Below are 22,752 nucleotides of genomic sequence, written 5' to 3' on the forward strand. Positions count from 1 at the left end.
TGGACAGATATAACCTGTGAGGAAAACGATTACGGTGACTGGGTAGAGCTGATTTGGGAGACCGCGCGCGCGGTTAGAAAATTCCAGCAAAGCTCCTCTCCTTCTTTTCCTCTGTTTTAAAATTTAAATTTCTTTTCTTAATATTCGTTCAAGCGGAGAAGTGGCTCTCGATATGGGCTCCTGAAAGGGCTACATACCCATCAATGACTGGAAGTGCGAGCCTTGGAGAGGCGTTCGCCGGGCTGAAGCCCTCGCTTCCCGCCGCTTGTGGCTTTTCCGCTCGCTGTTTGTATGTTACGTGTGCCATTCCACTTATTCTGAAGAAAAATAAGAGCCTTCATCTCCTCTAGGAAACCTTGAATCCTCCTTTTTAGGAGACTCTCAGCTGCCAGTGGATGATAAACCGAGAGAGACTGGAGAGTAGTTTACGCGTGTGGTTCCCAGGACTCCTCGCTTGTAAAAGAGAAGTGGCGCGAACGGCGCGAACTTGTTTTGTTGGAAGATGTTCGGGAACGATATGACTGAGGTAATTTGAAAGTCTTCGACCGATAAACAACTGTGATGGCTCAACGAGGAATAACGTAAGTCAAAATGTTCGTTTTCTTGTTCCACAGATCATCAGACAGTTCTTTAAGCGTTTCAAAGTTACTTACGTTGCGATCACGAAAATGATTGTCGATTCATGGATGGTCATTCGATGCGCCCGGGTTGATGCATTTTTCCACTGTTTTTGTTTGTTTTGCAGCGCCTTTTTTTCTCCAAGTACCAAAACAAAAAACAAGTGCAAATCGAAAAGTGATGAAGAAGATAAAGAGGAGTTTCCGAGGTAGGATCAGTTATATGGGAACAAAGTAGAACCCCGGTAACTCTATCGAACTGTTAATGGCAACGAAAAACAGTTCGAGTTAGCGGGGAATTCTAGTTATCGGGGTAGATTTCAGTGAAATTTTGATCAAGGGAAAGGGAATTTAGTTCGAATTAGCAGGGAATTCGAGTAATCCGAGTTCGAGTTATCGAGATTCTACTGTAGATCTGCACATACACGTACATGTACCTTTCAATCCGGGGGGGGGGGGGGGGTACTCCCTTATAAGGGCTTAATGGGGACGTGCGGCCAGTCAGGGTATGTTTTTCGGGATTTTTGTCTTAAACAGGGTATCTAATTTATCATTTTTTGTCTTAATCAGGGTATCGATTTATCAATTTTTTGTCTTAAACAGGATAAATGTCTTAAACAGGGTATCAAAAATCGGAATTCTGTCTAAAACAGGGTAGGAAAATCAGCGATATTTGTCCTAAACAGGGTCAGGGTATGAGGGGCCGTGGCACACCTCTCCACCCAGGGATATATCGACTACCCCCCCGGGCTTTCAAAACGGCGGTAGATGTACACAAAGCTAAGGGAATAGTGACCTTAAGGTTGATTTGAGCAAGAGTGCGAGAATGCGAATTTAAGATTTCGAGCCATTTATGTCCACAGATCTCTCTCTTCCCTTTGTTGATCACTTTAATTTGTTGAGTATGTGGTGCCCCAATTGATTGTCTACTGATAAGTTAGGACCTCTCAGCCAGGGGTGGGAGAGGGGAGGGGAGGGGGGAGGAGGGTAAGTATGTCCATAGTCTGAATTTCAAAACCCGTCCTTTCATGTTTTGATGAGAAAGCCATGTCCCTGTTAATTTTTCCCCACTTAGAGTCATATCTCAAAAGTTGGTTGTTTTAAAGAATTATTTTGATCGTTGTAGATAAAGGTTTCATTGGCTTGAAACTTTCTGTTCAGTTTAGGTTATTCTTTATCTCATATTGGCTACCAAAATCACAATCAAGAAAATGAATATTAAACAACAATAAAATGAAACCATGGTATGTTGTTTTGCCCCTTTAGAAGCAAAGATGTTGAGATTAAGGACAGAACTCCTCTGAAGTTCAAACCACCTTCTTCTGAATTGGATTCACCACCTGTAAAGAAATCTAGACAACAAAAAACTAGGCGAATATTTGATGACAGTAGCGATGAAGAAAATAACGAAACGATTGAAGAAAAAACATCACTAAAACAAAGTGGACGTGTGGAAGAAGTGAAACCAGATGTTGAAGGGCAAAGAGATGCCAGTTTAGGAAAGAATGATGATGATACGGAGAAAGATAAGGACAAAAGGCAATTTCTAGAGGTTAAATCGCCTCAAAATGAGCTGACCCTTGTACCAAAAAGAAAGACAGGTTTGTATACATCTATATATAGGACCATGGAGACTTGAAATTAGTGGCGTTCATTACTTTTGGAAAACTGAAATATGTGAGTAAATGAGGCTGAGACAACTGCTTATTTTAGCTTTCACAAAAGCTACATTCCAAGCAACTGATGTTATAAGAAGCTTTCAAACTTGACTGAAGTGTTCTCGTGAAAAATGCATGTGTGGATTTCCCTTTGAGTTGATGAAGATCCATGAAAAGTCCTCAAATCCCCTGAAGGCTAGTGCAATTTCCACTGTCTAGTCTTGATCGCGAACATACCCCCACAATTGAAACAATCATTCTTTAAGTAAGGACACTCTTGAGACACTGATTGTGTTGTTCCACAGGAGTCATATTGCCTTTCTTATGTCTATAATGCAATGATTATGGGTATTACCTAAGTAAAATGCTTACATACATACATTTATATTTGTTTTCAAGTTTGAGATATGATTTTAACATGCCCGCAGGTAGCTATGGTAATCTAGTTGGGTCATGTTTTCAGGAAAAAAAAATACAACAGCATACCAAAAAAAAGTAAAGCAATGGCAAGGATCTTTTTTAACATACACGTTCTTGCCTAGCTGATGACTTTGGATGCCTGGTGTTAACTTATTTGTGTTAACCTGTAACTTAAAATGTCAGCGTCTTTAGAGGTATTTAGTTACAAGGAACTTGGTTTATTATTTACCCCTTTGACGTGGTTGCCGTTTCTACATGGCCCTCGTAACTGCTGTAAAATGCACTCAATCATGCAAGAGTCACTGAAATCAGGTGGAATTGACACAGTTCTCCCACCAGCTTGTGATTACCCACCTTGTTTACCATAAATTACCAGTTTTATTAATAAACTGGTAACTTACTGGCAATATAAAAATTAATTGAAGTCTATGCTTATTTTATCAACAGCAAGAAAACCCACGAAGAGGAAGGCTAATAATGAACAGGAACCAGCAGATGAAGTTAAGGTACTTGTGCCGTTTTCCTTATCCTTTACCAAGGGCTTGAAAGAAGTCCTGTCTTGTGGTCCAAGACGAGAAGATTTTCTTGCTGGGCAACTGCTTTTTTGTTAAAGTACAAGGTTCGCACGCACCTTGAAAGTCCTTCAATTTTAAAATAAAAATTCAAGGCCTTGAAAGTCCTTGAAAATTGCAGTCAGTGCTGGAAAGTCCTTGAATTTCAATGCTAACTTCATAGTTTAAGTAAAATTCCAAAGGAAAGGAGCAAACACAGAAAGACTCTCGGGATAAAATAATTACTCATGTTGTGGAAGAACTAAAAAAAGACATAGAGTCAAGGCTCTTTTTTGCATTGAATGGAGTCCTTGAAAAATGGGAAATGTGTCTTTGAGAGTCCTTGAAAAGACCTTGAGTTTTTTGTTCAAAACGTGGTACAAACCCTGACAGTATCCTTTCAAAAAATAATAAACCATTACTTTTGCCAGAAGGTAGCTATGTATTAGACTTGTTCTTCTTAAATTTAACTGCTGAACCCCCTTTTGTACAACTATCATATAACTACACTCCAAATTTTGTCATCAAGTTTGATAGAATTCACTTTCAAAGTCAAATTTCCTTTCCATTGTTTAGTCTGCATATTATTAGTTCTGTGCCGTAGGCAGTGACATGTTTCTGTCTGGCCCTGATGAATACATTTTTCAGTTCTAATACATGTTGTTCCCAAGGTTCAGTTGTTTATTTTCCACCAAAGTGATGGACTTTTTCTGGCTTTTGCAGGGTGTTAAAAGAGTAAAGTCGGAACATACAGCCAAAAAAGTTGAAAGTTGCAATTCTACTGTGATTGAAAACTCAAAAGGCAAAGAGAAAAAGGAACGAAAGAAGGCAGTGTTAAACTTTCCTGACAAAAAGGAAAGTGAAAGCAGTGATGGGGATAATATAGAGAAAATGTCAGATTCTGAACATAAAAGTGCAAAGGAAAGTGAGGGAGTGAAGAAGAGCAAAAATAACATTGGCCAGGAACAAGGAAAGTCCAAGGAAAACAATAAGGATTATAAGGGTGATGGAGATGAAGATAAACCAGTTAGCAGTAAGGAAACTGAGTTAGATCAGGAGAAGGAAAAGAAGAAAAATGTGAAAAGGAAAGGAAACAAAACTCAGGAAGATTATGGCAAGAAAACAAAAGTTGACGAAAAGAAACTTGGAAAGGATATTGAAGAAAAACAAAGTTGTTCAAGTGGGAATAAAGAGGAAGAACCAGCTTTTGAGAAAGATAAAAGTGTGGAACAAGATACTGCGTGTAAGAGCAAAAAGAAGACGTCTGGAGGATTCAGTGATTTTTTTTGTAAGTATGGTTTTGAGGAAAATTTTTTGGCACCCTAATGGAGAATACATTATACTAAGTCAAGCAGTATTTCTTAAGCTTGCAAAAATCTTATTAAAAATTCTGTTGTTGTTTTTGTTTTGTTTGGTGGGGAGGAACAAATTTATAAACATAGAGCAAAACATCTGTTATTATTTTATTCTGAAACTCAAGGAGTTAATCCTAACTGTCAGTGGTTCAACATATTATTCTGTTCTTCTAGCTCCTAAGAGGTCCAAAAAATCAGATGTGAAAGGAGAAAAAACTGAGGAAAAGACTAAAAGTGACCAACAGAGTCAACTGACAAAGAAATTTAGGTAAGAAGAGTGATCTGCATTATGCAATGTTTTGTCTTAATTCAAATTCATAGGCAGGGCTTTCTCTAAGATTACTTGTTGCTGGGTATATAATTCAGTAAATATATTTATTTGATAAAATTTTTAGTTGGTAGAGAACTGAGCAGTTAGGAACTATTGCTCTTGTTTCCTATAAAAGTATCTGGGGGTTGTGCTCATAGTGGCTGGGGGTAATCTGAAGGTTTGAGGGCATAATCTACAAGTTGTGTTGTGGAAATTTTGTCATGAAGTATGTACAAGTTTATTGAATTGATGTTGTGCTCTTTCATTCTTTGACTGAAAGCTCTACAGATAAAGCATCTGATGAGGAGAGTGCTGGCCCAGTTAAAGCCACTGAATATGCCCCAGAGAAGAACTACTATCACCCCATCAAGAATGCTTGCTGGAAATTCGGAGAGAAGTAAGTTAATTTTTTCTTGTTGAATTAACAACTTTGCATCAAGAGTGTACATAAGACATTCACAGAAAGTGGTTGTAATAATTGGGATGGTTTGGGATGTTCACATCATATACATTTGTAAACATCGTAAAATACACTCCGCCTATGATGTGACTTCGGGTCTCAAATCATTTGCTACCATTCAATTTATCATTTATTCATTATTGGAATTTTATTTACTCGGGGAATTGTATCATGGAAATTTTTGTCACAACCAAAATTTCTTGATTGCACGGAGAACCAAATTTTCATACCCTCCGCTGTGTGCATTTCATGTGCAGAAGAGCTCCACTAAAAACATCCCCATTGTGATTAACTTTCAGGGTACCCTACCTAGCAGTGGCCAAAACATTCCAGGCAATAGAAGACACATCTGCAAGGTAAGCTGGTTCCCACCATGGAAGTTGTCACTACATGTTTTGAATTAAAGCACCTTTCCTAATTTACATGTAGGACCTTAGATGACGAGTTATCTATTTTATTCTTTTACTAGAAAATAAACAAATAGTCAAGCACTGGTAGTTAGGTGGGATAGGGAGCAAACTGGAGACTATGGCTTTGCAGTTATGGGTGGCAGTTACAAAACACAGGTCACAGATCACAGTATTGCAGGTCACTGCTCTATTGATAAATAACAAAGATAGGCAGTTTCCTCTAAAGCTAAAATTTCTTTTTTGGTTTGTGATTAGTGCTAGGAGACACTTTTAGTGTTGTTTGTTCACCATAGCACAGTGACCTGTACTCTAACCTGCACTTCTGACCTGTGACCTGTGACCTGCATAATTTTTGTACCTGCCATGTTAAACAAGGTTGGTTGGTTGGGGTTTGTCTTTGGAGCCTAGCCATCAAGACATAGATATGATGGTACAATAATTATATAAAATCTGACAAAATCTCCCTGAATTTGAAAGAATTTGGCAAAAAATAATGGGCATATTTATGTAAATCATATTTATTGTAGTTTGCAATCACATTGGAATTCTTACGAATTAATCAGCATCTTTGGCTTTACAAAACAGGTGTCTGGAAAAATCTGCATGAAAAAAAATGATGTTCTATTACTTACAGGTTGAAGATTACCTCCATCCTTAGCAACTTTTTCCGTTCGGTCATCGTTTTGTCACCGAATGATTTGCTACCATGTGTTTATCTCTGTCTCAACAAGGTCAGTTGTTAACCCTTTTATGTGTATTTCTCTGTTTTTGTGTATTGTTTTCAGCAGATCTCTTATTTGTTTCATGTTAATTAAGTGGTTGTTGTTCTCTTCATTTTAGCTGGCTCCTGCTTACGAAGGAATTGAACTTGGTATTGGGGACAATGTGCTAATGAAAGCAGTTTCAGAGTCAACAGGTGACTGTTACTGTTGAGTGTTTATTGTGTAGTACAGTGACGACTTAATGGATGTTGACTACTCAATAGATCAGGGGTTTGTCAGAAATAAGCATGATCTTTAGCAGAAACATCATTTTATTTCGAAACAAACGTGATCCATGATCATTTGTCGCCTTCTATCACAGATTGTATTTTTCTTTATCACATTTTTAAAATAAGATCAAACTAAGTGTATCAAGCACTTGATGGCGGCTTAAATGAGGTTTATTTTAGGATTCTCTTCTTCAATTGTTTCAGGACTTTGATTATTGGCCACTTTATAATGGGGTGGCTGCTTAATAGAGAGGAGAAGTGTGATGTCACGTTACCATGGTAGCACTATTTCTGGATGACAACAAAACCAACCACGACAGCGATGGCAAGGAGAATGGCAAAAAATAATATGTTTATATTAACAACTATGCACTTGCATTACGCTATTTTGTACATTTCTTTGCCATTGTTGCATAGGCTCGATTACCAGCCGCTATTCGGGAAAATGAGCCCACACTCATCCCCCCGAAAGAGCGGCTGGACGCGTGCGATTTCCTTTGTTGGTTTAAGCCAATCATGTTACCGCCTGCAGATTTTCGTCTGGCAAAGATTGTCGCAGAAATTAGCACATCAAAACAGAAAGTCCTTCGTTGATCCATTGGATGGCGAAGCGATTTCGACGGTGCGGAGACACTAGGCGAAATTCATGAGTCGGAAGGAACACAACGTTTTGTTCGATTGTTTATTTGGAACTTTTCTTTTATTGATTGTTGTTGGAGAGATTTTGCATCTTCAAGCATCTTTTCAAGGCGATTTAGGTCTCGATAACTGCGTTCGTTACAGATGTAACCGTCCACTTTTATATTTGACAGAGGAACATTCAATACGCTGGAAATTCTGTCTGGTAAATCAGAAACTTTTCCATTTAATTTGGTTTGCTTCCGAGAATCAGTCAGTTCGGACCCACAGAAGACGAAATCCAACATTTGAAGATCAAAGAAAATTAACTACATGTCGCTGTGTTCAGAAATGTACCGAAGAATATTTTTCACAATATATGGAAATGTGCCGAAAAACTATTTCGAAAGTCATTTGGAGGGGGCAAGGGAGCGCTTGATGCAATTTTGAGCCAAATAAATAAGAAAATTGAAGACCGGTTTCACTTCCAGTGACATCGGAGACGCCTAAATGATCAATTTTCCAATTACGTCACAGACAAGATCAACGGGTCACGCGTCCAGCCGTCTCTCTTAGGGGAGGGTCAAAGACCGGACCCGGGAGACGGCGGAAATCGAGCCTAATTGTTGCACCACTACGACATGAAACTTCCTAGTTTCACGAGCCCGCTTAATGGAGTAGGTGAACAGAACACAAAAATTGTCACTTTCTTTTTCTAAGCTTAGATATCAATAGATGTGGTCCCAAAGAAAATTTCGCCAAGACTTGCCCGATTAAATGAAATTGAATAACATCAGTAAAATTTGAAATAGTGCAAATTCACTTTTTGAGTGCCTTTATCGGTTTGTTGTCATCCAAAAATTTTGTTACCATGGCAACGTGGCATAACGACTTCTCCTCTCTATAGTTGTAGTTATTAGGTTATGACATGTATGATGCACCCTCATCATACCATACATCCCCTCTCATCCTGTTTGATATTCCTTTGCCATAATTTTTGATCTTGATTCGCCCATGATGCACCCTCATCATACCATACATCCCCTCTCATCCTGTATGATATTCCTTTGCCATAATTTTTGATCTTGATTAACCCATGATGCACCCTCATCATACCATACATCCCCTCTCATCCTGTATGATATTCCTTTGCCATAATTTTTGATCTTGATTCACCCATCCACAATTCTCCTCTTGTACAACAAGTAACATCTTATTTCTTTTATTTATTTCCATGCTTTCTACATTGCTGAAATCTCCCTGAGATGGGCACATGGTGGATCATTCTACAATATTCGATATCCATTTCAGGGGGAGTGTCTGCTGAAACCCCTTAAAAAATTGAGTTACTTCCAGATTTGGCCCAAACCTAAGAAAGAAAACTATTAAATTATTTAAAAACAAATAACACCATTATGCACAATAAGTGGTTGATATACTTTTCACTGCAATTGATTTGCCTGCCTGCATGCTCTTGGTTGGATGGGAAGTGGGGGAGGGTGAGAATTCTCCTTTCCTACCCCTTCACCTGTGCTCCTGAGCGATTACTAGCCTGTTATAGTTTAATAATTTTATTTCCTTGTCTCAGTGCAATTGCCATGATCGGAAACAAATGAAAGACAAATTTGAGCCACAACAGTCACACCATAAAATTTGGTCTGTCACACACTGCTGGAGGGAGAGGGTCTCCTGAGTCGACTGTTGCCATGCTCATCCAATTTTTTGTCATCACATCCTAGGGAGGAGTCTACAGCAAATTAAGTCTGATGTTGGTGAGAAGGGAGATTTAGGGATAGTGGCTGAGGTACAGTATAATAAAATGCTGGTCTTGGTATATTTCATTGTTGTTTTATAATACATTAGTTCACTATGCTTTTCATTTACTTAGGCTTATTGTGACAATTTCTGTTTAAACTTATTTCATGTTAGTCATGCCGTGGAAAGCAGCGAACTATGTTTGCCCCACCCAAGCTCACTGCTGAGGGTGTATTTACAAAACTAAAGGACATAGCAATGATGACTGGACATAGTGTAAGTGTGGCATGTACCCTATAGATTTGTAAAAACATTCATAAAGTTTTGCTTTTGGCAAATAGCAGCACACCACGACGTACCAGATAAAAACAGCAACTTTAACAACAAATCCTTCATATTAAAGGGGTTCTGAAAAGACTCACAAGTGCTGTAGAATGTTACATTCACATGTAGAACATAGATTTCCAGCTAATGAAAAGGATAAACTCTAAGAAAAACCTTAGCAAAACAGATAAAGAAAAACTTGACACTTTAACAGGGTGGCCTTGTGCATGTTCATTTTAAGGCCACCTTCTGCGCATGCTTAAAATCACAGGGAAACCAGCTGGGCACCCCCAAGACCAGCAATAACAAACTTCTCTGTAGGGACTGCAAGTGAATTTAATGACAACAGAATTTTTATGACAGTTTTAAACTGCTTTTTGTAATGCTTTGGCTTGAACAGCTTATTTTGAAAGACAGAAAAGATCAAAGAAGATTAACATTTAGGTGGGTCTCAGGATCTTTTTCAACTTTATCCTGATCTTCTTTTTTCTTCTAATTCCTTTTTTTACAGTCAATGACAAGAAAGACGGAAAAGATAAAAGGAATGTTTGTGGCTTGTCGTGATGCAGAGGCCAGATATTTGATAAGGTAAAAACTTTAACTACAAGGCTTTGCAAGATATTTTTGAGGAGATGGAGGTCTGTGTTACAAGCTATAGAAGATCATCCAAATATTATTATATTTTGAGAATACTGAGAAATGTACCATGTATTGGAAATGCTGCTGAAGTGCTTCCATTGTGTCTTGACCTGTAATCATGTCTGCCAACTCAAAGGTTAGTTATGCATCACACAGTCATGAGACTGTGGCATTAAAAGTTGGTAATTGGTTACTTCTAAGACAATAGTGGCTGTGGTTGCTCTTGGGGACTTAACTGAGTTATTTCCAATTAACTAATTAACATTAAGTTGTTCGAAAACCTCTTTTTATCTGTAATGTGGGGTCAAATTTTGTTTGTCACTCTTAGGCGAGTGACTTTCAATGAATTTGTGAAAGTCGGCTGCTGATAAAAATTAACCTGGTTAAACTCTTTTAACCAGGTTACGTTCTGAAGAATTTTTTACTGGGTTTTTCAAAAACTAACCTGGTTAACTTGCCAAGTGAGGCCGCAGCCAATGTACATGAGAAAATTTCTTGAATCTGGTTGGCTGATAGAAATGTAGTCTTTACTAAACACAATACAAAAGTATGAAAGTAAATGGTAAATTCCAAGTTGAACTGAAAAGTGTGTGATTACCTGTATTGATTTCTTTGAACTTGGTTATTAGGGAGAATAAAACAGAAAAATCTGACCACTGTAATACCTATGCTCTGCTGCCCACTGGAAATTATGCCTTTAACAAATTCTTTTTTTTCAATTTGAAGATCTCTTGGTGGCAAGTTGCGGATTGGTCTTGCTGAACAGTCAGTTCTCACAGCATTGGGCCATGCCGTCTTACTCACTCCACCAAGCAAAGGTAACAACGACCGATTAATTAATGAGATTTTCTTTTGTTCCCATCATAAACGTTATGATCATGATTAACCTCGTGATCATCAATGTGCAAAGAAAGTTGTATTGGGTAGCCTGTGGCTAGTGGATTTTGCAATGAGGCCAGTGAATTCTGTTCTCTGTGATCTTGGCCACTTTCCCTTAGTAACAGCTAGCCCTGGGTCTTGTTTCCTTTTTCCAGAGTTTCCTCCTTCCATAATTGACAATGCCAAGCATTTTTCTGGAGATGAGTTAAAGAAGAAATTAGATGAGGCTGCCATGATAGTCAAGGCCTGTTACTGGTAAGTCCTGTTCAATCATAACAGACAGTTTATAGAAAAAAACTGTATACCAGACTGATGCTCGTAATTATCCGTATAATATACTAGACATTCGTTGACTCAATTTACAAAAATAGTTTTCAGACTCTAATCATACAGATGCATTAGATTGCTAATGCAAACAGTCGCTTTTTGTCTTCTCTTCCATGAAACGCCAGGAGATAAAAATAATGTCCATCAATGAAAATGAGGGTGGAGCAGGATCAAGGAGACAATAATAGGACCATTGCCTTTTGCTTTGGCTATTTTAAACCATTATCTCCTAGATAATGTTACAGCGAGATTATTAATAATATATCATTTTGTCATTCTAATTTTTCAATATGTTTTCCAAATTCTATGGTGTTACCATTCAAATGAAAGCTCCCTGGCAGAACTGTTTCATAGTGCTATTTATTTCTTAGGATTTTGCAAAACAGAAATTTCTCTTTGTGAATTTTCTCTTTGGCTTCTATAAGAAGTGAAAGGGTGGGTAGTAGCTTCATGCGATTTTTTATTTTCTCACTGTGCAGTCTATGTACAGGGTTGAAAGGTGCGGTTCACTTTTAAGGATTGTTATTTTCCCTTCATAGTGAAATGCCTAACTATGATAGACTGATTCCATCTCTTATGGATCATGGATTGGAGTCGCTGCCAAAACACTGTCATCTGACACCAGGTAAAAAAATGTGTCAAGATTTAGGTATATAGCCTTTTTCACATGACGTCAGGCGGTCAAATTGATGTTCCAAACGAATGAAACGGCGGCCATATTGATATTCCAAACAAATAAAATGGCGGCCGTTTTGGTGTACCAAGAATATCCTGTGGAAGTTGAACTCTTTTCTTATGTAAACGCTTTCCTTTGTGTTGTTCCTATAATAAATTAGCATAGATGCTGGCCTTGTGAGTGCGGTACACGCAGAGCCCAGATAATCTTCTTGTTACTTTAAGCTGTCTTGTCATTGCAAATTGAATTATATTAATTTTATTTTCCAAAGGTATCCCGCTAAAACCCATGTTAGCTCATCCTTCCAAAGGGGTAGAGGAAGTGTTCAAACGATTTGAAAATGCAGCCTTTACCTGTGAGTTTAAGTACGATGGAGAGCGCGCACAGGTCAGGTTAAACATGCCAAGTTCATGGTTTTGTTACTCTTATTGGTATTTGTTGCTTTTCACAATCGTCGTTTAACCTGCGACAATTTATGTTGCAAGTTCTTTGGCCTTGAGACTAGAGATTTCCAGTAACTTTCTGAGAAAGTAAACGAATTGTGGTACGCAGATTTTTGCATTGATCTCATCCAGTTTGAAATTCGGATTTTCTTGGGTGATATACTTCAGCATTTCAATGACAGTGATCCTCGAAATGATCACAATGCTTTTCATCATCATACGTTATCATCATTATCACCCTTCATAGCCTCCAACTCCTCCTCCCCATCATCATCATCCCTCCTCCTCCTCCTCCTCCTCCTCCTCCTCCTCCTCAACATCATCGTTATTGAATTTACGTATGACCAGCCATGTAAAATAGAGATTACTGGTTGAAAACCCTGTAAAATATGCCCAAGATAGGGGAGCAAAACGAATGAACAAATTATCTGTTATTTCTTTTTTTTAGATTCATGTACTAGAAAATGGAGATATCCACATTTACAGCAGAAACCAAGAAAACAACACGTCTAAGTATCCTGATATCACTGCAAGAATGCCCAAGGTGAATACGTGTAATATGTAGACGAACCTCTATGGAGCGGCCAGACTCCTGGCGGGCAAAGTTGTCAGGAAACTAAAAAGGGAATGGGTACAAGCTTTTTCGGTGCAAGGATTTCTGGGATCGTTTGGGTGGACAAGCTTTAGTTATGATTGGTCGATGGTATCCAAGGCAACCATTAACCAATCATAAGTAACGTTTGTCCACCCAAACAATCCCAAAAGTCGTTGTGCTGAGAGCATGTGGCGAATACTGAAAACAGTGGCAATGTTAAGCCAAGCGGTCTTCTTCTGTAAGGCACAATCCTTTGTTAGACTTACTTCCCACAATGCCTGTGTACGAGTCGAAGCACACCAAGATGGAGATTTACTAGAAGCTGGTACAGTTACTAGTTCTCTTTGGAGCTCAAGTCCTTTGATACATGTTCACAAAAGTTAGTGTGTTTAGGTAAACACAAGTCTTCAAACTGCCACATACGAGAACATTCATATGTGAAAACAGTTTACCTCATGGGCTGCCCAAATATCAGATTTGTAAGATACAACTTGTCCAGAACACCTTTTTACGTTTATTAGATGTAGAGAATGTAAAGCGCTTTTGATCATTTATGTATTACCTTAACGTTTTGTTTGTTTTTACATTCAGGTTTTAGGTGATGGTGTCAAGTCCTGTATTATTGATACTGAAGCTGTGGCATGGGACAGAGAAAAGAAGCAAATCTTACCTTTCCAGATTCTCAGCACAAGAAAACGAAAGGTAACGCCACAGTATATATTGATTATTTACATTTTTTCTTGGCAGTATCATAGTTATCAGAGGAGACTGGTTATGAAAAGCGGCAAACATCAATGATAAAAACAACAGTGCGGCAGTTTATGTTGGAAGCACCCTGAAAGCGCACAATCCTTTGTTTTCTGTTGGCAAATTGTTACGGAATAAATTAATGCAACGTTTTTATTGGTCAATACAATCAAAATGATAGGAATTCTTTTGAACATTGTGCACTTTCAGGTCCACAAAAACATAACAAAGGAGTCTGACGGGTTTCATAACCATTCCACTCAATTAACTATGGCAGTACATCTCGTAGAGCTGGCTGACTTCTCTATAATAAGCCGGAGCAAGAGATTGTATTATGAGCTCTTGGCTGGAGCTACAATTGTAGCTTAAAGTCGAGTCCAATGCGGAGACCCTCAAGAAAAGAATGTTTTCTTAGCAAACTTTGTAGTGAAAAGCTCTCATTGGACTGAAATGTCATACGTCGCCACCCCCTCATGCGGGGTGGAGACTTGTGACATTTCAGACTATGCTCTCATAAGCAACCACGACCACTTTTGGGATTACCTAGCCTCCCACGCAGGCGTTTTTAGGGGAGCTCGTTTTTCATCCCCCTCCTTTGTGGGGAGGGATGAAAAACAAGCTCCCCTAAAAACGCCTGCGTGGGAGGCTAGGGATTACCCAACTGGATTTTTCGTCGGTTTTTAAGTTCTCGTAAGCGACCACTCAGAGTCTTATTCATATAAATCAACACTTTCATGAAACTGAACAATGCGCTATTGTTTCGTTGATAAAGATCTTGTACAGTGTAGTATTCTATTTGTATAAGTATTGTCCTTGTTCAATTTGGAATCTGGTGGAAGCTACTGCTAGGTTTGGCGTTTTGGGGCGACAAATGAATGTAGCTCTCTCTTTTTTTCTGTTTCTTTAGGATGCTGATGCGTCAGAGATTAAAGTTCAAGTTTGTGTCTACGCTTTCGATTTGCTGTATCTGAATGGAAAGGTAGGAAAGAGGCCGTGGCACTTCGCGACTAACTTTCTCCCGTAGTTTAACTTCTTTGATAGTACAACTTAAAAGTCGAAAGGGTATTTTAATGCAAGAGAGCATTCTCATTTTCTCTTCATTTCTCTCAATCGCTCTTGTTGAATTGTAAATCTAAAGCAATGTTCATTTTTTTTGTTTTGTTTTCATGAAATTACCAAAATTCTCTATGACTGTAGCTGCCCAAAATAAAAATCGACTGCAACTGGCAAAAGTTAATCGAAGTTTTCCAGCTGCTAAGTTTTGTGTGCTAAAATGTTGGTTGAAAATGGCTGTGATTTATTCTGCTGGATTGAAAAACTATAAATCACTCCGCCTTTGGTGTTCCGTCTTCTGGGATCTGTAATAGCCTGGGTATCAGGCCTTCCTAGGGGACTAAGGGAGAGGAGATTTTACTCAGCTAGATCTGCTAGATGTGAGCGAACATACCAAGACTGTGCTATACACTGGAAAACTAAGCTTGTGTTCGAATACAGCGGAAGCTCTCCTAACAGACACTCTCGGAAGCGGACGTCTTACTTACGGCCGCCTTCACAAAACCCTGTTTTTCTCAACTCCCATACAAACTCTATGTTTTTACATTCCTGTAAGCGGCCAGTTCCAGTTACGGACACCTTTTTTGCGTCCCGAGGGTGTCCGCTTACGAGAACTTTCATTATAAACGTCTTGTGACACTCAACTTCACTTTGTCTTTTTCAGTCGTATATTAAAGAACCATTTCGTGTTCGCAGAGAGGCATTAAGATCCTCATTCACAGAAGTTGAAGGGGTAGGTAATATACATAATAATTATTTCTCGTTGCCTTGTCGTGTTTTGATAGCATAATTGATGATTTATATTATGTAGTTAAATGAAAATTAAGCTAAGCTAAACGCGAAACAATTCTGATCATCGGCCTCCCCCGTCACGGGCATGCGGAGTGCTTGTGCTTGTGGATCCACCATCTTTCCAGGCACCTTCCCCAGGCTCGTCTATTGCTGATGAGTTAAAAAGTTTGTTACAAATGATCTTGTCTTTTACATCCTCTCCCCGTTGTTCCCTATAACAGGAATTCATGTTTGCACAGAGTTCTGATTCAGTAAACACTGATGATATTGGCGAATTTTTAGATGATTCCATCAAGGGTAAGAACATTCTTGTAGGCTACACTATAGCTCTCAGTTTTGGTGTGTTTTTCTTAGCATATCATTAATTCGCACATCCTACTTTAATTAATTTGTTGCTAAGGTAGGATGTATGCGTGGCAGCAGAATGAAGGACTTATGCATATCGTTTAAAGCCTTTTTGCTTGCTCTGTGGAGTTTTGACGAATGTTTTAACAACGTTGTGTTGACTTTGCTACCGTCATATCATACTGTCATACCATACTGTCATACTACTACTGTCATATCATACTGTCATATCATTCAAAGGCTACTTTCATGGAAGGGGACATTAAAAACTGACTTGGTCCTTGACAAGTTCTAATGTGTATGTCCTTTTTTTCTAAATGAGTTTATATTGTCAGGTAATTGTGAAGGCCTAATGGTTAAAACCCTTGAGGTGGACGCCACATATGAAATTGCCAAACGCTCTCACAACTGGTTGAAGGTAAAAAGCTTTGAATGTCGCTTAACCAGTGAATTAATTTGTGTGTGTTACACCGGGCAAAGTTAGTTTAAGAGTTTGAATCAAAGCCTGTTTTAGACTGCGAGCATTGGAGACCTTAGGCCTAGGCCAAACGTCGAACATTTCTTGAGACGAACCAAACTTAGTGATTTAAGTTCATGAAAAGTTCGACGTCTGGCTCAGTTAACTTCGTCTGAATGAGTTTTGATCTTCCATCACGTTCTATCATTCTGCTTCAGACGGATAGAACGTCTGAAGATATAATCTCTGGGACAAACGTCGATTTTCACATGCAACGAACCAAACTAAATAAATTAAAAATTTGTATGATAATGTATATTTAGCCTCAGTTTATTACTGATCTGATTCAATTGATCATGTTAATCGGTTCAACGCGTCCTAAGTTCGTTTAGGTCCACCCGCCTCGATTTGAGTGACCATGTTGAGGTTCCCAAAGCAGCACTTTTAAAGCAGTCTCTTCATTGTGACAAGCACAATGGCCAGCTTAATCTTCCCGCATTTTTCACTGACTCTTCACTTGGGAGGCTCCCGTATTGTTCCTGGTTGTTTATAGGCTGTTGCCAGTGCACGTTCAGGGCCGTTCGCAGCATTCTGGTGTAGAATCCATCGACACTTTCCTCCATCTTCTTGGCCCGGGCCCACGTTTCACTTCCATAGAGTACGACAGACTCCACAGTTGTTCGAAACCGTCTGATCTTTGTTTGTCATAGCAGTCTTCAGGTCCACACTTTTCTCGTTTACTTTGTTGCAAGCTATCCAAGCTGAAGCCTTTCTGACCTTGGACCTTGGACCTTGGAGACCTTGGACGCAGGCTAAACTGACTTAAACCGCTTTCTCTACGTCACGCAAATTTTTTGTCGAGCGTTGCAACAGAAAGCTTTGCTTCATTTAGGAAGGTTATAAAGGCAAACATCTGCACACATGTTAGCCTTAACTTAAGATGCAATAAGCGCAAAGGTCTTCCTTATCGATATTTAGAATTGGTTCCGAAACATTTAATTCGTTCTTAGTTCCGACAGTAGCAAGACGATCAACAAAAGCTTTAGCCGTTAGTAGCTTTTCCATTTTATAATTCCATGTCTTTTTCCTACCACTACAGTTGAAAAAAGATTATCTGACTGGTGTAGGAGATACACTGGATGTAGTGGTGATTGGCGGTTACTTGGGAAAAGGCAAGCGCACTGGTTCATATGGCGGATATCTGCTGGCCTGCTATGATCCGGAAAATGAAGAGTTTCAGACCATCTGCAAGGTAACTTAGAATATTTTTTTCTTTAACGAAAGGTTTGCTTTGCTCGTTTATGTTCACGGCCATTGTTCAGGGACACCCAACGATGAAATGTTTCCAAATACGTCAGAAGTGTCTAAAATGGCTTTCGCCATGATTTAGAAACCTGTTTAGTTAATTTGTAGTTGCCCTCAAAACTATTTATCTGTTCGGAAATGTTCGGAAATCTTAAGGGAACTTTGTTCGTCCCGAAAATTTTAGGTGACGTTTTCGTTTCGTCCGAAACTGTTAGCATGCCTCCGGTTGAAAGTTCGAGGACAGGGAGTTAGTCGTACTTTCATTAGAAGATTCTACTGAAAATCCCCCGAAAATCGTTTGTAAGTCAGTAGAAAAACTCCAATATCTTAGACGAGTGAAACGGCTGTTCGCCAATTTTTAGCCTTTTTGAGCTCTAGAAATTTGTAGACAATATTTTCTTCTTCGAACAGTTATTTTACAAAAAACTTTGGGTGTCCCTGATTGTTGTTAAGCAGCAAATACAGATTGTTTGTTTGTTTGTTTTTCTGATTGCTGTAACATTGCCAATTGAGGAATTTTCCCGCGCTAACTCTGTTGCAAGTCTCCCGCGCATTGCAATGTACTGGTTGTATGTTTTACCCGCCTTTTACACCCTTTCCCTTTTTTCCCGCTTTTTCGGCAACGTTTTTATCACTCAACAAACGGCGAATTTCTTGGAATTTGTTAAACGGAACAGAACTCTTCTCTTTTCACACTGAGCAAAGGTCAATTGAATGGCCCACCTTTTCACTTTTCAACATGGCAGTTTCAGAGCATGAAGCATTGTTCAGCATTTTTTGAACAAAAGCAGCAACATTTTGTTATCAGCAAATTTATTGCACAAATCATACTCTCTCAGACACATATCACCAGTCTGGTAGACTGTTCACATTCCCCTCTTGTTTCGTAAGATCGTCGGAAAAGATCGTCAGGATCGAGAGCTTAGCGGTACGGGCGGCCATCTTGGTTTCTTATGTCCCGAGGGGGCGGGCGTCGGGGTTCAAACGCAGAGTCAAGCAATCGATCGCGACGATTTTACGGAAAAATAGGGGACTGTGAACAGTCTACTAATTTGGTTTTTAACTCTGGCAATCATTAACCTTTAATTAAGTTTTAACTCCCCTATCTTCCTCAGATTGGAACTGGTTTTACAGACGAGCTACTTGACAAGCATTACCAGTTTTTCAAAGATCACGTGATATCACAGCCGAAGGCCTACTATCGCTATGATGACAGCCTTGAGCCTGATCACTGGTTCGACGCAGTACAGGTGACCTATCCAGCTAACTTGTCCTTTTTCTCGTTTTCACACCCTTTCCAGAAATTGGTTCCCTTATGAAGGCCCGCACGATAATCAAATGATATTTTTAATGGAAGTGGTCTTCCTAGTACGTCGAAGCTGTAATGACGGGTGTTCCGTCAAAGCGAGGTATCCACAACCTAGAGACAGTTGACTGCGAGCGTGACCCCATTATCCCAGATAGTCCATCAGCAACTAATAAATGTCACAGTGCGTAGTATGTTTTTTCATGCCCTCTAGATCTCAGTCTATTTTTTCAGAGGTTCTTTTCCTGCAAAATTTTGCTTCAGACTGTGTACTTGCTGTACGTCGGACATCTGAGTTATCTGTGTCACCATGACACCTTACAAGCATGACCGAAGAGTTGAACAAGGGACTAAAAAGGAAAAAAAAAACAGTGGTCAGGATGGGACTTGAACTCAATATTGTCAAATAGTTTAGTAGACTGTTCACAGTCCCCTATTCTTCCGTAAGATCGTGGAGATCGAGCGCTTTGCGTTATGGGTGGCCATCATGGTCTCAAATGTTCCGAGTCTAGCCTGGGGATGATTGTCAAATATACTTAGGGGGCGGGGGCGGGGGCGGGGACGGTTTGGGAGGAGGCGAGATTTTTCACGCCTCCCTCCCCCGACCGCCATAAACCGCCACCCCAGCCCACTCGGTACCGGTAAGCGCGCGATCCTGACGATCTTTCACATTAATGGAGGACTGTGAACAGTTTAAATGTTTAGCCCTTAAAAGTGCTGCTGATATTTTATTTAGGTTTGGGAAATCAGAGCAGCGGATCTGTCGATTTCTCCTGTTCATAAAGCGGCGGTCGGCATGGTTAGTGTCTCCGTATAATATGTATTTTTGACTGTTTGACTTCGAAACCTTTACGAACATGTCGAAAGAAATCGCATCCCCGCTTACTTGCGCTCAGCTCTTGTTGTCGTGTTTTTGTATTTGCTAGGTTGATCCTGTAAAAGGCATATCGCTGCGGTTCCCTCGCTTCCTGAGAATCAGGGATGACAAGAAACCAGAGCAAGCTACTGATAGCTCTCAGGTCAGTAGTGCTTCTTTAATTGTTCACGTTGCATACTGTTTCTATTTTGGACTGTTGTTCAGTTACCCACGTCTCACTACAAACCTGTCCTAACGGACTCATCTCTATTACGGACAGTTCTTTTAGCGCTAAGATACCGAAAACTTCATAACACCCAGTGGAGTCTATTACTTCACTGGGTTCTCGGAGAAAACGTCATTGGGCTGCTTTATTTTCCCCTGGCCTGGGTTTTTCGTCTTAGTTGTGTATCTCCCATCCAAGGGAGCCAGGGGCAGTCCTTACCTCTTTACCGACATGATTGATGAAAGCTTTAAAAAACCTTTTACATATTGCGCTAGCGAGAAGAATTAGACGATTTATAGTTTCTTATGCGAGATTGATTATCTATACCCTTCGTACTTTGTTTTTATCAATGGTAATAATGTTTTATAATTTTGCTTCTTTTAAACAAATTTGAACAACGAAATACACTAATCTTGTACAAGTCATAACAGATTGTGACCGGGAAGCCAAAAAATCAGCCGGATAGAAACAAACTATTCGCCGGGTATTGAGGAGGCTAAATTATCACTGGATATATAAGGTTGGGTAAGGGAGGGGGGGGGGGGGGGTTGACTGTGTGAGAATAAAAGCGCTACGGGACAGTTTTGGGAGACAAATTTTGACCCAGCCTCCTGTGCAACTTAGCGAATAGTTAACAACCTTAAGCTTTCCTGTTTCAATTTAGTAGGAAATGGTGAATTACCGTATGCTACTCTAAGGATTTAAAAAGAGAAAGAGTGATGGACTGTGTATACATTGCCTGGTGTTTGTTATCATCGCAAAAGTGATAGTTAAATGTACATCTCCATCTTTTTTTTTACAGGTGGCCGAAATGTACCGAAGTCAAGAAACTGTGAAGAATAACACAAAACCAACCGCCACTGCTGACGAATCCGACGACTTCTACTAAAATAAAAACGCTGCCTGTACAGTTAAGACTGAAGAATTGTACAGTCCCAATCATATTCTGCGATGAAAGTGGCATGGGAGTACATAAAGTGATACAGTGGGTGTGGATAGTCCGCTGACCTTATTAACTCAGCCGACAAAACTTACCGTCTTTCAGTCGAAAACGACGTCAAAATCTAACCCACAATGCACGCAGACGTGCTCCTTCTATACGTACCGGAACCAATCACTTTCCTTTGTAACTAAGTGAATAAAAATACAACCTAATTTTCCACTATTTTAGTAACGTCAGACCTTGTTTACTGTATTTTAGAAGCAATTTATCAGCGGGCAATCGCGGATGATGTGACGGCTTAACGTATTTTATACATTAGTGTACCAGACGTCAACTCCAATTTATGTACAGTAGTGTGTGATGTACAATCTTTTGCTTGATACAAGCATTAAACCTGTTAACAATGAATAAAGATCGATTAGTACATCCCACAGTACATAGAGGCGGCAAAGAAGCGCGGGAAATGGAGTGCCACACGATTGGGTTTGGTTAAAAATTACGGGAAAATAACAATATATTCCAAGAAACTTAGTTGTCAATCAATCGAAATAAACAACATGGACCGAACTCTGACCGTGATTGCGATAGTGAGAACCTCAGCCCGGGATCTGGTCAGAGGTTTTGAACTTTGTACTTCCTATTAAAACAGGAAGCGCGTTACCGGGAAGGTTTAAAAAAATATATTGTTTCGTGACTGAAAACAACAACAAATATTTGCATGTTTATCGTATTCAGAGCATTTGGGCGGTAAAAATCGCAAAAAAAAAGAAACATCTTAAACTAATCTTGCCATGAGGATCCTTACATTCCCGCTTATTTCCGACGAATAGGCCATTTGCACTAAGAGGTCATGTGACGTAGTTTTCATGAAAATGAAAGCTATATGATTTTGCCTTCGAAAAACTATTAGTGGGTGATATCTTAAACAGAATAATAGTGATTTGGTTCTGCTTACCCGCGCCGTTTTCTTAAAATGAATAAGTTCCTCCCTGGTCACGTGACCAAAATGTGATTTTTAAAATTATGATTATTTCTTTCTCAACACAAGCTTTGCACTTAAACTTCAAGAAGGATGTCGAAAAAATGATGTGGTAACGTTTACAGCACATCTGAGCGTAACTATCAAACGTTTAACAAGATATTAGCAAAAAGTAATTTTGGCCGCCATATTGGAGGGCAACAGTATGCCCTCCAACATGGCGGCCAATACAAATCATACTGCTTTGCTGAAAAATCAAAGTGCCATAAAATATCTCCCTTAAATTCGTTTCCTCTCAATTTCGGGTGTAAGCTAATTTTTATGTGCTCTGTCAATTTTTGGCATCAGCAATATTCCAACTCATTGTTTGAAGGAAGCATTGATCACGTGACCTCTTAGTGCAAGTGGCCTATTTTATCGCTTAACTACGTCCGGATTAAGCGGACGTTGGGAAGGTTTCCTCTTAATAGAGGTTTCACTGTATTGTTTTTGCTTCGTTTGTATCGAGAGAAAGATGTTGGGTAGGAACGCGTGACGAACCCTAACAATGTCTGCGTGGGAGGTTAGCCAATCTCACGGCCAGTTAATTTGCATTTTGTAATACAGTGAAGCCTCTATCAAGGGGATCCCCAGTTAAGCGGACACCCTCTATTGAGCGGACACTAAGCCGGGTCCCGAAACAAACGTCTGATATTTCCCTCTATAACAAACCCCT

The 22,752-nt window shown here is 39.5% G+C and overlaps 1 protein-coding gene across 2 annotated transcripts; it reads left to right on the plus strand.

Moving 5' to 3' along the window:
- The first annotated feature begins 482 nt into the window (after window positions 1-482).
- Window positions 483-21,867, plus strand: LOC140941263 (DNA ligase 1-like). Of its 2 annotated transcripts, none has more exons than XM_073390243.1 (28): window positions 483-581; window positions 746-826; window positions 1,884-2,218; window positions 3,140-3,201; window positions 3,970-4,534; window positions 4,776-4,869; window positions 5,192-5,308; window positions 5,671-5,727; window positions 6,416-6,512; window positions 6,622-6,697; window positions 9,130-9,194; window positions 9,320-9,421; window positions 9,981-10,057; window positions 10,835-10,926; window positions 11,143-11,242; window positions 11,854-11,939; window positions 12,262-12,377; window positions 12,882-12,977; window positions 13,620-13,730; window positions 14,683-14,754; window positions 15,493-15,561; window positions 15,842-15,917; window positions 16,301-16,383; window positions 17,522-17,674; window positions 18,843-18,977; window positions 19,770-19,832; window positions 19,960-20,052; window positions 20,918-21,867. In XM_073390243.1, exons 1-28 carry the CDS (start codon window positions 562-564, stop codon window positions 21,002-21,004), a joined length of 3,180 nt encoding a protein of 1,059 aa, XP_073246344.1. In that variant the 5' UTR covers window positions 483-561; the 3' UTR covers window positions 21,005-21,867. The 2 variants fall into 2 exon arrangements, with proteins under 2 accessions (XP_073246344.1, XP_073246345.1); XM_073390244.1 differs by having other exon boundaries at window positions 3,143-3,201.
- Window positions 21,868-22,752: the final 885 nt, after the last annotated feature.

Source organism: Porites lutea, chromosome 6 (genome assembly GCF_958299795.1).
Source record: "Porites lutea chromosome 6, jaPorLute2.1, whole genome shotgun sequence".
Taxonomy (NCBI): Eukaryota; Metazoa; Cnidaria; class Anthozoa; order Scleractinia; family Poritidae; genus Porites; species Porites lutea.